At 39.5% G+C, this 13,202-nt stretch overlaps 1 protein-coding gene across 1 annotated transcript; it reads left to right on the top strand.

The window, feature by feature from the left end:
- Nucleotides 1–587: 587 nt before the first annotated feature.
- On the top strand, nt 588–11,792 carry LOC146547078 (immunoglobulin lambda-1 light chain-like). Its single transcript, XM_085265418.1, has 5 exons — nt 588–630; nt 707–1,030; nt 9,492–9,530; nt 10,943–11,251; nt 11,325–11,792. Exons 1-5 carry the CDS (start codon nt 588–590, stop codon nt 11,540–11,542), a joined length of 933 nt encoding a protein of 310 aa, XP_085121544.1. The 3' UTR covers nt 11,543–11,792.
- The last annotated feature ends 1,410 nt before the right edge of the window (nt 11,793–13,202 follow it).

Genomic DNA, 13,202 nt, shown 5'->3' with positions numbered 1-13,202 from the left:
TAGTATGTTTCCACTAAATAAAGTGGTTTTCAATCAAATTGCTTATTATCTTAACAGAAAGGAAGAAAAAGAAACAAAGTGTTGATGGTTTTAATGATAATATTTCAAAGTTACACTTTTCAGAACTCCTGAAATCACCTCAAATTAAATCAATCATCTCTAATAATCCACAGAGAGATCGGCAGAAGAGAGATCACTCATGCAGGAACGATTATCCATATGTGTAAAGAAAATAAAAAGCGGAACTGAAACATCTTTTACAAACATGTTATTGTGTTGTTATAGTGTGAAGAAATGTTTTCTATGACACTGTAGTTTACACGTATGGCTAAACAAGCAGTTTTCAGACTTTCACACTGATTCTTCTTCTTCACGCCTCAGATTCAGTGGAAAAATTACAAGACTGCATCACTTGTTAATCAGCAGCTGTATGATCTTCAGCTGCAGGGTGGTTTGAGGACCCGTTTGAAATCACGTGAGCCTCGTCACATGATTTCAAACAGTATCTTATTAATACTTGTTTGGCCTCTGCTCTGTCACAGTGCCACTTCTCTTCAGATTCAGCTGAAGAAACATCACTGCACACAATGTTTTTCCTCCAAGCTGCTGCTCTGTGCTGCCTGAGCTCAGGTGAGTGATTTTATTCAAACAAGAACACACCCTCTGTAACAAACGTTGACATACTAACCTATGTGTGTCTCTGCAGCGCTGTTTACCATGGCCACAGAGCTGATTCAAAATGATTTGACTCTGACCAGGAGAGCTGGAGAAAGTGTCTCCTTCAGCTGTGGGGGAACTGACCAGTGCAGCACTGCAGTTGTATACTGGTACCAGAACAAAGTCAGTGACAAATTCAGAGTGATTATTGGTATTAACAGACGCACTGGTGCGATCACTTCAGACTACAACCACCCTCAGCAGAATGATTTCTCTGCTGTGGTAAAACAGAACAGCTGGGCGTTGGAGCTCAAAACAGTTAAAGTCATTCATTCAGCCATCTACTACTGCTCCTGTTCTCAGAGTTCCCACAGTGTGAAATCATCCCTGCAGGCTGAACAAAAACCATCAGAGGAACAGCAAGAAACTACAGCTCCGTCTCAGTCAGAGAGAAGAGTTAGAGAAATTTTCAGTATTTAAATCAGACAAATGAAAATGTTCATACCATCAAAGGGTAAAATAGTACTTGTAATCAAGGTTGAGAGGTAACTGGGAGTACAATACAATATAATTTTATTTATATAGCACATTTAAAAACAAGGTGTATGCCAAAGTGCTTCACAGAAACCAAATAAGAGCAGTAATAAATACAAGTAAATAAAATAATAAAATAAGTACAAATGGAATATACTAACAGGTGGGAGACATAACTAACCAATGATACCAGGCATAGTAGACACGAGCCGAGAGGCTGAAGGTTAAAACATAAAAACATTAATAAAATCAAAAAAGATAAGTTACAGTACAGTTAAAAATGCAGGGTCTAGGAGGCAGGGAAGGCAAGGCTAAATGAAAACGTTTTTAATCGAGATTTAAAAGATTGAATTGAATCAGATGTGCGGATAGCTTGAGGAAGATTATTCCAGAGGTAGGGTGCAACAGAGGCGAATGTGCGGCCACCTCTGGTCTTAAGGCGGGATCTAGTTCGCACCAGGAGCATTTGACCTGCTGATCTAAGCACTCTCCTAGGGGTATAAAAGCTGAGGAGATCCTTAAGATAGCTGGACACGGTGTTATGTATGATTTTAAAAGTGAGCAATAAGATTTTAAAATCAATGCGATATTTAATGGGGAGCCAGTGCAGGTCGGAGAGAACTGGAGTAATAGACTCAAATCTACCAGTTCCGGTTAAGAGACATGCAGCAGCCAGTTCAAAATAGATTTTAATGTCACCCGCGTAAAAATGAAAGGAAATATTGTGTTTATCAAAGATTCGACCCAAGGGTAACAAGCATAAAGAGAACAGCAAAGGACCCAGCACAGACCCCTGGGGGACACTGGAGGTGACAGGGGCAATGGAGGAGGAGTAGGGGTAACCGGTCTCTGCGTCACCCCGCTGCAACAGTTCGGCCCAAACAGACTCTTCGACTCTGCGTTGTGTTTTTAAGAATACAAGGAGTCTCTGATCGATCGTTGCCATTTTATTTCCTGAATGGAAACAGCGGTGTTTTATCAGTGCAAAGGCTCACCACACACCACTCCGCACAGCACACTACGGCAGGACATCCCATTAGCATTCCGCTTTAGCATACAGTTTTACACAATAATAAACAAATGAAAAGTACATAAAACTGGTGTTGGACATGTGTCCACTGCGCCCTTAGTACACTCGGTGCCCATCAGTTAATCAAACATCTTTTATGTGTCTGTACTACTTAGCTACATTGTGTGTGGAACAATACAACTCACCTCTCGTATGGCTACGTCAGACTGGCAGCGATTACTGCAGCCAGCCTCACCTAACCAGCCAAACCGATAGGGGGCGCTGTTTCCCCATTACACTGACATTTGTGGCAAGTGGAATGCCACATAAACACTGTTACATAGGTAGCCATCGTGACAGAAAAGGACCTTTCTGATAGATAAGATTTAAACCATTTAAGGGCACTGCCCGTGATGCCCACCAGATGCTCAAGCCTCATTAGAAGGACATTATGGTCCACCAAATCAAAAGCAGAGGACAAATCAAGCAAAACTAAGACCACACGGCGCCCTGAGTCAGCAATTGAGAGAAGGTCATGAAAGACTCTCAGTAATGCTGTTTCCGTGCTGTGGCGTGGCTTAAACCCCGACTGAAAATTTTCCCCGATATTATTTGCATCCAAATAAGTTTGGAGTTGGGAGTGAACAATCTTCTCTAGGACTTAAGACAGAAATTGGAGTTTGGAAATAGGTCTAAAGTTAGCGAGATCATTCTGACCGAGGCAGCTCTTTTTGAGTATAGGTTGCACTACAGCGTGTTTAAAGGCAGCCGGAACATAGCCCGGTAACAATGACAGGTTCATTAGAGATAAAATACAGGGCCCGATAATGTTAAACCCATCTTTAATAATGCAAGATGGAAGGATGTCATGAACAGCGTTTGTGTTTTTCAGGTGATCAATTATACCCCTGAGAGTGGGGAGTGAAACTGGATAAAACTGATTGAGGTTAGTGGAGCATCGTAAAGCTGGCGCCTGACTCATCACAGGGGGGTGCGAGACTCTTAGAGATAAGATTCTGCCTGTAAAATGATTTAAAAATTCTTCACAAAGTGCTAAGGAAGCCAGTCTAGGCGTTACAGGACAGGGATTAATCAATGAGTTAAAGGTTTTAAATAAAAAATGTGGATTGTGACTGTTATCCGTAATGACAGCTGACAGGAAACCTGCCTAACTGATTTCTATAATTCCAGGCGGGTCCTGCGAAGGATGTCAAAAGACACCTGGAGCTTATCTTTTTTCCACCGCCTTTCAACTTGGCAGCAAATGCATCGTAAAGCATGTAAAGAGTCATTTAACCATGGTTGAGGGCAGCTTCTAAGCTGTTTTAGCTTTATAGGGGCCACAACGTCCAGTAAAGAAGAGCATGTAGAGAGGAAGGAGTTAGCAAAATCATCAACTGGAGAGGGTGTAGAACGATCAATGTCAGGAAAAACAGATTTGGAGAAAGCAGCCAAAAATTCAGCCACAGTCACAGGATTGATTATGCGCACAAGACGTCGAGGACCCTCAAAGTCCTGGACCATTTTGCATAACAGCATCAAAGATGACTGGGAAGTGGTCAGAGATTCCGATGTTGCTGATGTCCCTGATACAGATGTCCAGTCCATAAGAAAAAATCAAGGGTATGTCCTTTGAAGTGGGTAGGTGCATTAACCCACTGGATGTGAATGTTAAAATCGCCAGTGATAAGAACACGATCATAATTTAAATAAAGAGATGCTAAAAGGTCAGCAAAATCGTTAATGAAAGTCTTATTATATTTCGAGGGACGGTAAATCACAACACAGAGAGTCGGGGGGGACCAGCAAGTTCCAGCACTTGAGCTTCGAAGCTAGGGAACATAGCGGAGGGCAGGTGTCGTACTCAGAATTTATTCCTAAAGACCACTGAAGGTCCTGCCCCCCTGCAGGAAGGTCTCGGTGAGCTAAAAAAGGCACAATTCGGAGGAACAATCTCTGAAAAAGGAAAAGACTCACCAGGACAAATCCATGTTTCCGTCATGAATAATAAATCCAAACCTGTAGCAGTAAAAAGATCGCTCACAATAAATGTCTTATTCGTCAGCGACCTAACATTTAATAGCGCCTCCGAGTCAAAGACGCCGAGTGACAGTTGGAAGGAGCCCATTAGGAGCCCTAATCCAACACCGGGCCAGTGAATAAACCACTGGGTTGGCAGGGCAGGCCTGTGACTCAACATGGCAAATCCATCGATGCCTGAACAACCTAAGGGTAAACTGCTCCCAGAAGGTCGAGGGAAGGCAGAAAGCATCCACATCGACGTCGAAGCCAGCTACAAAATGTGCCTTTAGGTAAGCCTTAATGCGGACACGGACACCGCTCTGCTTGCCCCGTTTCCTGTAGCATCTCCTGCGTGAAGGAGGCAGGGGTCGGCAGTATGTTCCTGAGAGGTGATCCGTCCATGGCAGAGTGGTATCTCCTATATTGCCCCACGGGTCCGATCCATGAAAGTGCGACCCGTAAGTATAGGGTGGCCGCAGACTTAGGAAAGTATGCCGGTCATAGGTAATCAATGCAAAGCCACCTGAATAGTATGTAAGCAGAAGGGCAAGAAGCAGCAGAGAGCAGCGGAGAAGGCCTGCAGGACACACTGGCGCCATCATCGCAAAAGATGTGAGAGAGGACTAGAAAGTACTGGGAGTACAGGGGTAAGGTTCACATTTATTGCTTCCATGTTAGTCTGAGAGACAAACACCAGGCTAAAGAAATTTTCAGGATTTAGATCTCCACAAATCAAAGTTAAAACCTTATTATCTTAAAAAAATGGAAAAAAGAAAAAAATGGAACAATTTTTTTGGTGGCTTTAGTTCTAAATTTTCAGTGTGTTATATATCCAAACTGCAAATGTTTCTTAATTACCACTAAAACTTTAAAGGTAGACCAACAGAGGGGGGATCACTCGTCCAGGAAAGCTGTCTATATATCTATGAGCAATATGGAAGTGGAGTGCACTCATCTTCTACAACAGTGTTATTGTACTATAATGATGTGAAAATACATGTGAACGCTGATAAGATTCAGATGGTGGTTGGGTTGTCATTTCTAGAGCCTCACTGATATATTGGTTGATTTGACAACATATCAGTATCAGCCTTTAGAGTGATCAATAAATGAACAATTTAAAAAAAAATAGACAAGAAAAGCACCTTTCAATATGTCACAGTGCCACTGTGACAATGTCATGAATATTGATGTTTCACAGTTTGTGCACCAGGGGGCACTCTGCAACCGCCCTGCAGTTTTGTTATTCCACCAGCTGGATCATCAAACACAAGAATCAGAAGAATGAGCAATGGAAACTGAACCAATGAATTGAAAGGGAAAATCCATCCATCTTCCACTTATGTGATTTAGGTTGACGGGGAAAAATGAAATATTTCAAAGCTAAAATCAGAGATCAGGATCTTTGTGGAATTCAAGTTCATTGCATCTCTAAAATAGCAGAATAAGTCACACGGTTGTATGTCCTGTCAGAAACTATGAATTAAAGATGATAGCTTAGAACAGCAAATAAATCCCTCTACAGGAAAATATTTAAATGTTCTTTTAAACGACAAGATGGTTGCAGCTGTCAGTCAGTACCACCCTTACAAGAGGAGGTTGGAGGACCCGTTAGAAGCCACGTGGTACTTGTAAGATCTTATAACTTGCCATTGTTCTGCATCAGCCTAACAGAGCTCTACTTCTTTCCTGGTTCACCAGAAGAAACATCACTGCACACGATGCTTTTCCTCCCAGCTGCTGCTCTGTGCTGTCTGTGTTCAGGTGAGTGATTTTATTCAAACACGAGTCCACCATCTGTAACTAACACTGCCATACTAACCTGTCTGTGTCTCTACCCCAGTGATTACTGTGGCTGAAGAGCTGATACAGAATGATTTAACTTATTTGACCAGGGTAGCTGGAGAAAGTGTCTCCTTCAGCTGTGGTGGGACTGACCAGTGCAGCAGTACTGTTGTATACTGGTACCAGAAGAAAGACACAAGAGATTCATTCAGAATGCTTCTTTCTATTGGTATAAGCAATGGTGCAATAAATCGAGGTTATAACCACCCTCAGCAAAATGATTTCTCAGCAGTGAAAAATCAGGGCAGCTGGGCTTTGGAGCTAAAAACAGTTAAAGACGTTCATTCAGCCATCTACTACTGCTCTTGTTACAAAAGTACTCACAGTGTGAAATCATCCCTGCAGGCTGAACAAAAACCATCAGAGGAAAAGCAAGAAACCACAGCTCCGTCTCAGCCTGAGAGACAACAGTTAGACAAAATTTCAGTACTTTAAATCATAAATCGAAATGTTCATACCGTCAAAGGGTAAAATTAATACTTGTAATTAAGGTTGACAGCTAACTGGGAGTACTGGAAGTACACAATAAAGGTGGATAAGAAAGAAAAAAATGTCTCAGACCGGTTCTATGGGAGGTTTTTCCTCCCATATCATTGAGTTGTATGTTGATGATACTAGTGTTTCCACGCATGGTCTAAAATATTTCAGACTACATTAAGTCCCTTTATGTTCCTCAGTTTGTGTTTGAGGGAACAAATATTTTTAGTTTTGAAGTCATCACAGTTTTAAGACATTTTGTTGACTGACTTCATAGAAAGTGAAGAAAAGATACGACTGAAATAATAAATAAATTCCCCTCTATATTTGAAGGTTAGTGTTTTGCAAACCTCAGTCTCAGTGGAAAACTGCAACACACGCCTTAGCTGTCAGTCAGCAGCAGCACTGACAGCTGCAGCAGTTAATGGGAGGTTGTAGGAGTTGTTAGAAACACGTGGTCCTCGTCTGATCATATAAATTGTCCTTGTTTGGCCTCGTTTCTATCAAAACATCACTTCTCCTCAGATTCACCAGAGGAAATGTCACTGAACACAACGGTTCACACAATGCTTTTCCTCCCAGCTGCTGCTCTGTGTTGTCTGTGTTTAGGTGAGTTTCAACCCAACAAAAACTACATGTCAGAAACACCATCAAACTGACATTTTCCTCTCTGTGTCTTTGCAGCGCTGGTTACCATGGCTGCAGAGCTGATCCAGAAAGATTTAACTTTGACTGCGACACCTGGCAAAAAAGTCTCCTTCAGCTGTGGAACTTCCCAGTGCAGTGGCAGTTATGTGCACTGGTACCAGAAGAAAGACGGTGATAAGTTCAGAGTGATTCTTCATATTAACATACGCACTGGTGAAGTCAACAGTGACTACAACCATGCTCAGAGAAAAGATTTCTCAGCTGTGAAAAATGAGAACAGCTGTGAGTTGGAGATAAATGCAGTTAGCCTCGTTCATTCAGCCATCTACTACTGCTCCTGTGCTCAAAGCTCTCACAGTGACAAAACATCCCTGCAGGCTGAACAAAAACCATCAAAGGAACAGCAGCAGACCACAGCTCAGGTTCACACACACACACACTGACGCAGGCATCACCTTTGAAACCAAAACAACTAGTTTGTATTCTATTTATATAAGAAGTAAAAATAATCAAGACCAAAATTAATTCAAGTAGATTCAAAAGATGACACAATTGGGAGTATCAGATAAACTTGTCTTGTGTGTTCACATTCAGGTCAAAAACAGCAGACTGTAAAAATCCACAGAGATTATCTTCTTCTGACAAACATCAAACAGAAGTGTCTATATTTTTTGGAGAAGCAATATTCCTCTATGAGAACAGCAACTGAGGGAAAACCAAAACACCACAACACAGTGATCACAGCTCCAGAAACCAGAAAGCATATGGCTTTGAAAAAAAAAAGAAATGAATGAAAAACAACAGTTTGAATCCAAGATTCTCAAAGTATAGCCAACTGGTCAATCACACCCTTTAGTAACATTATAGTTATGACTGTCATCCTCACAAATGTCAGCCAAGCTAAAAGTTACATCACATCCGCGAGTGCAAGCTGTGCTTTGGTGTCTTTTTGGTCGCTTTGATTGTCCAACTCTTATTTCTGTAACCTTGCACATCTGCACAGAGCATACAGGTTGGTTTCTTTTCCTTTACAGTCATTGCTGTCATGTGCTGGTTCTCTACATTTCCATGAGGACTCCTCATAATAATCATGCTGAGATTTGCAGGCAGTTAAACTACAAAACATGCAGCAAGTTTGTATTTTGTCTGAGGAGATTTTTTTTTTTTTTTGTCTCTGCCGATGTTTATAATTTTGAACAAACAGAAGAAACCATTTAGCTGGACAGATATTTGTTCTTAGAAACCAGAGGACGACCAAAGTGCATACTAATATTGTAACACTTGTTGGCTGTTTCTAGGTCCCAAAACATGCTCAGATGGGTCGGCTGGTGCAGTTAAAGTGACTTATTTGCACAGCTTTATCTTTGCAGACCGTTCATTGATTCCAGACAATCGATGTCAGCTGTGTCCACCAGGCTCTCCTGACACTGCCCCTGAACCCACTGCAACACCCCTACTGTGCAGCTGAGCCACAGACTACACGCCCACCACAGCAAATGAATCCTGTTACAGTGCTACTCCATCAAAACATTGTTGAGAAGGTTAATTCTGGAGGAAAACTGCCAACCTGCTGTTTGGACAAGAATAAACTTGTGAAACAAAGGTCAGCTCAGGTAGCTCATCATCTGGAGGCAGAAGTTATGCAGAATATTCAGATTCATGCAGTTTTTACAACATTAATTCATCTCGACTGAACCAAATCATGGAGCTGAATTACACTAAACAGAAATAACAACATGACCCCTGACAGGTGACAAGATTATCTCTTCATCACGGCACCTGTTAGTCGGTAGGATGTATTAAGGAGCAAGTAAACATTTTCTCCTCAAGTTGGTGTGTTAGAAGCAGAAAAAATGGGTGAGTGTAAGGATTTGAGTGAGTTTGACAAAATAGTGATGGCTAGATGACTCGCTGCAAAAATGGAAAAGCCCGATTGTGGGGTGTTCCTGCGGGTGGTCAGTTTGTATCAAAAGTCGTCAAAGGAAGAAACAGTGACCAGTAACTGAGCATCTGTGGGATCTACGGGACAAACAAGTGTGATCCATGGAGGTCCTTCCTCACAACTTACAAGACTTCAAGGATCTGTTGCTAACATCTCAGTGCCAGATACCACAGCACATCTTCAGGGGTCGAGTGGAATCCATGCCTCACGACTGTTTTGGCAGCAAAAGAGGGACCAACACAAAATCAGGCAGAGTCATAATGTTACGTTTGATCGGTGAATGACATTGCTTTACCTCAGCTGCCACATTCAACATCAGACAGGTTTTTGTACTGGTTTGTGTCACTGTGTGAGGAGACATGATCTTTGGCTCTGGAGCTAAACTGTACGTAACAGGTAAGAACAAATGAATTAATTTTCCTTACGACTTTCAAAATGACAATTTGTTCAAAGCCAGTTTCTGTTAAGTTCGACTTTAAATGTGTTTCTGTAAAGGTCGAAAAAAAACTGTGAATCTCACTGTATATGTGAGGTATTTATTGGGGGGTTTTCAGCGTGAAAAGTCCTAAAAGTCTGATGTGAGCAGGATTACAACTAATCCTTATCTAAGAAATTTCAACATCCTTTTATTTATTTTTATATTTGTTTGTAAGCTCAAAAAGATAACAGACTCACTGGGATTTGTGAAAGAAAATCATTAAAATTAAACGTGGACATATTTACAGTAAGTCATAAGCTTATAAATAAAATGTTATTCATATTTGAATCTTAAGACACATTTAAGGAAAGTTTAATGACTACTGACTTAATATTATCTCAAATATTATAGTAGATGTAATTTGGAAATTTAGGACTTGACATCATACTTAAAATAAGAAAAGTTTTGAAATTATATAATAAGCTATGTAATTCAGTATTTCATTACATGTAGTGCATTATATAGAATTGATTGTGTATCCTTTGAGGGCTTTAAGCTATTTTTCACATATTCAAATAATTGCTATTGTTTAACTACATGAAAAAAATTATGTCTCATGTGAACACAATGAAAAAAGTTCTGAAGTTTCTGATCTAATGATGTCTCGGTCTCTCTCTCTGTGCATACTGGAAATTTCTTAAATGTCATTTTAATGTCATTAAAATGTCATACAAAATATTTAGTTAATCACAATATAGATTTAAAAAATCCCCTGTACAAATATTTCTTCATAAATGTTTTCAGCTGAAATTACTGTAATATGTATATACTAACCTTGTATATTTTAAGAGATTATAGATGCCAAATATAAAATCATTATGAAAACAAAGATACAATTAAATTCTGACATATTATAAAAACTGATATAGAAATATTCACATCGTATATATGAAATCTTATTTGCAACAGTTTTAGAATAATTACAAACTATATGCTTCAAATATATACAGAAACTATAATGTACAAAGTACGCGTGCTTTCATTATCAATACTGCTGCCATGATATGTGAAGGATGTGATTTATTTTTACATCTATAGATGTGTTACATTGTATTGTTATAATTTAAAATTGTGATAACAGACGTAAAGGACAAAGGAGTTAATTGTATTAAATATTGTGTGTTAATGAAATCAGTTTAACTTTGATAAATATAATTCTGCCTTTAATATTTAATATTACATTGTACATTATAACAATAAATCATCTGAATATTGTTAAGTGTTTAAAATGAGCCATTACACGGCCGATAGGCACTGATTGGTAGTTTGGTGATTATGAAGCTTCTCAGGTCACACTGAGTGAAATTCTGTGTCTGCTGTCAAACTTCAGCTACGCCGGTAGCAAAGCCCTCGGTGACAGTGTACCAAGCAGCATCCAGTGATCATCTGGAGGAGAAGAGATCCCTGCTGTGTGTGGCCTCACAAATGGTTCCTCCTGTGGTCAAGATCACCTGGAAAAGCCAGAAGCAGGACGGATCTCCGGTGGCGGCGCCCCCTGGTGACACAGAACAGCTGGACATCATAGAGTCCGATTACACTGCCAGCATCTTGTTGATCCATCAGCAAGACGAGAACTCACATACATATGGCTGTTCTGTCACACACGAGGGGGGGACGGTGGAGGGTCAAATAGAGGAAGGTAATGAAAGTTTGTTGCCTTTTCAGCATGAAATTAGCTACGCAGCTACTCAAATGTGACTTTTCTGTTTCAGGAGTTTCTCAAAGTCCACCAAAAGAACTTCCACCAGATACACTTTCCACCAATCAAACTTTAACAGAAGGTCCATCATCAGAACATCCCGTGTCTCAAAAACAAGTAAAACTGCTCTGCCTGGTGTACACGGTGCTGATCACGAAGAGTCTGGTGTACTGCTGTGGAGTCTCTCTGCTCAGGCTCATCAGACGCAGCCGCAAACACGCAGCTGACTGACTGTTTCCTTCTTCTTGGCTTATCGCTTTTCATATCGTTTATCACTCAGGATTTAGAAAAGTCTGTAACAGTGCAGCATTTTGGTTGTTTTTTTACTTTCTTTTTTATTTCAATATTAAAAAAAGAGCTGAAACAGAAAAGGCTGAATTATTAGCTCCCTAGTAGATGATTCATCATTTATAGCATTTGTTTAATTAAAACAAAGTGTTGCCTGCTCTTCAAAGTATTTCTCTGCAATATTCCGAATAAAGCAAACAAAAAAAATCTTGCTTGTTTGAGTTTAATTTTGTAGAAAACTGCGAGAAACAGCAGCACTCCCAATATATGCTGATAGGCAATGAGCAGTGGTAAAAGAAGAACAAATGTTTAATGAGATACAAACAGGATTTTAAAGAAGATGAGAACATGAAACCATAAATCTGTTAGATAAAAAAACATGCAGGTGTGTCTGAGCCTTATTTTTAGTTCACTATCATTGGGACTGCATAGTCATCACATGATGTGATATCATAGTGTGGAAGTAAATGTTCAAAATCATAATGTTCCCTCACAAAATCACAAATTCCTTCCAGATGCAATAAAAATGTTAAACACAATGACCCAATATTTATTTGAATATGAAATTATAAATGTTAAAATAAATTAAAATTAGAGTTCACCTTGATTGGTTTCATTTTGTAAAGGACATATTTAGCAGATGCATTTGTGAACTCTCACCAATGTGTTTGTCATTCAACAACAATTAGTTCTATGACCTAAAATATTATTTAATATGTTCTCCATGATTCGAAGCAGATAAAACTATGAAAGCAAACTCCAGTTTTAAGCTCTGTCCTCTTTCAGACATTGCAAATCAAATGTTTCTTTATACAGATAGTGTGGTTTTCTTATTAAAGGAAACAGAATAAAAACTGTCTAACTAAAGGAACCAAACTATCAGGAACCCGTGGATGTTGTTTTCTGGACTCAGTCTTAAAAACGATATCATCTTTACACCAGCTTTATTTGGACTGTGTGGGGTTTTTTACACATGCACATATATATCCTGCAGTGTCTGCATATCTATATATCAGTTATGTAAATTATGTGTCATTGTGTGTTCCATGTGAGATTGTTTAAAGCCTCTGAACAATGTCATGATATCAGTGCAGCTGTTAGCGCTGCGACCCCATAGTAGCGTCCTTTAGCTTTTAAAACTAACATGGATCGCTTTTCAACTTTTTAACTGAATCTCTTTCAAACAGCTTAAAGTCTGTCAAATTGTTCTAGTTTTTATAAATTTTCCTTTTATTTGAATTACCCTGAATACTGTATTTACTTTTTCTACTAAACATTCTGTATTAATTTCATCAATCGTACTTCTATTTTTTTGCTAACTTTTGAAAATGACTAAAACTGAAGTATTCTGGTAGTTAAGGGGACAGATGGTCCTAAGAGTCAAGACTACACTACAACGAATTCAAACACCTGACTTTGTTAAAGCTGCGCAGTAAAAATAAATATACTTTAAACAAGCAGCAGAAAACACCAAATGTTGATGAAATATTTCTTGATGCTGACATCTAATTTTCCACCAGCATACATGAGCTAAATACTGAAAGCCCTGATTCCAAACTTATCATTGTTTCATTTAATGTGTTTAGGTGGAGCAAGTAAAAAC

This window comes from Mchenga conophoros, linkage group LG23, assembly GCF_057382185.1.
Source record: "Mchenga conophoros isolate Kocher_MC1m ecotype Shallow Benthic linkage group LG23, M_conophoros_male_GT1.1, whole genome shotgun sequence".
Lineage (NCBI taxonomy): Eukaryota > Metazoa > Chordata > Actinopteri > Cichliformes > Cichlidae > Mchenga > Mchenga conophoros.
The sequence above is the reverse complement of the archived record's forward strand: the minus strand, read 5'-3'. Positions and strand labels throughout refer to the sequence as shown.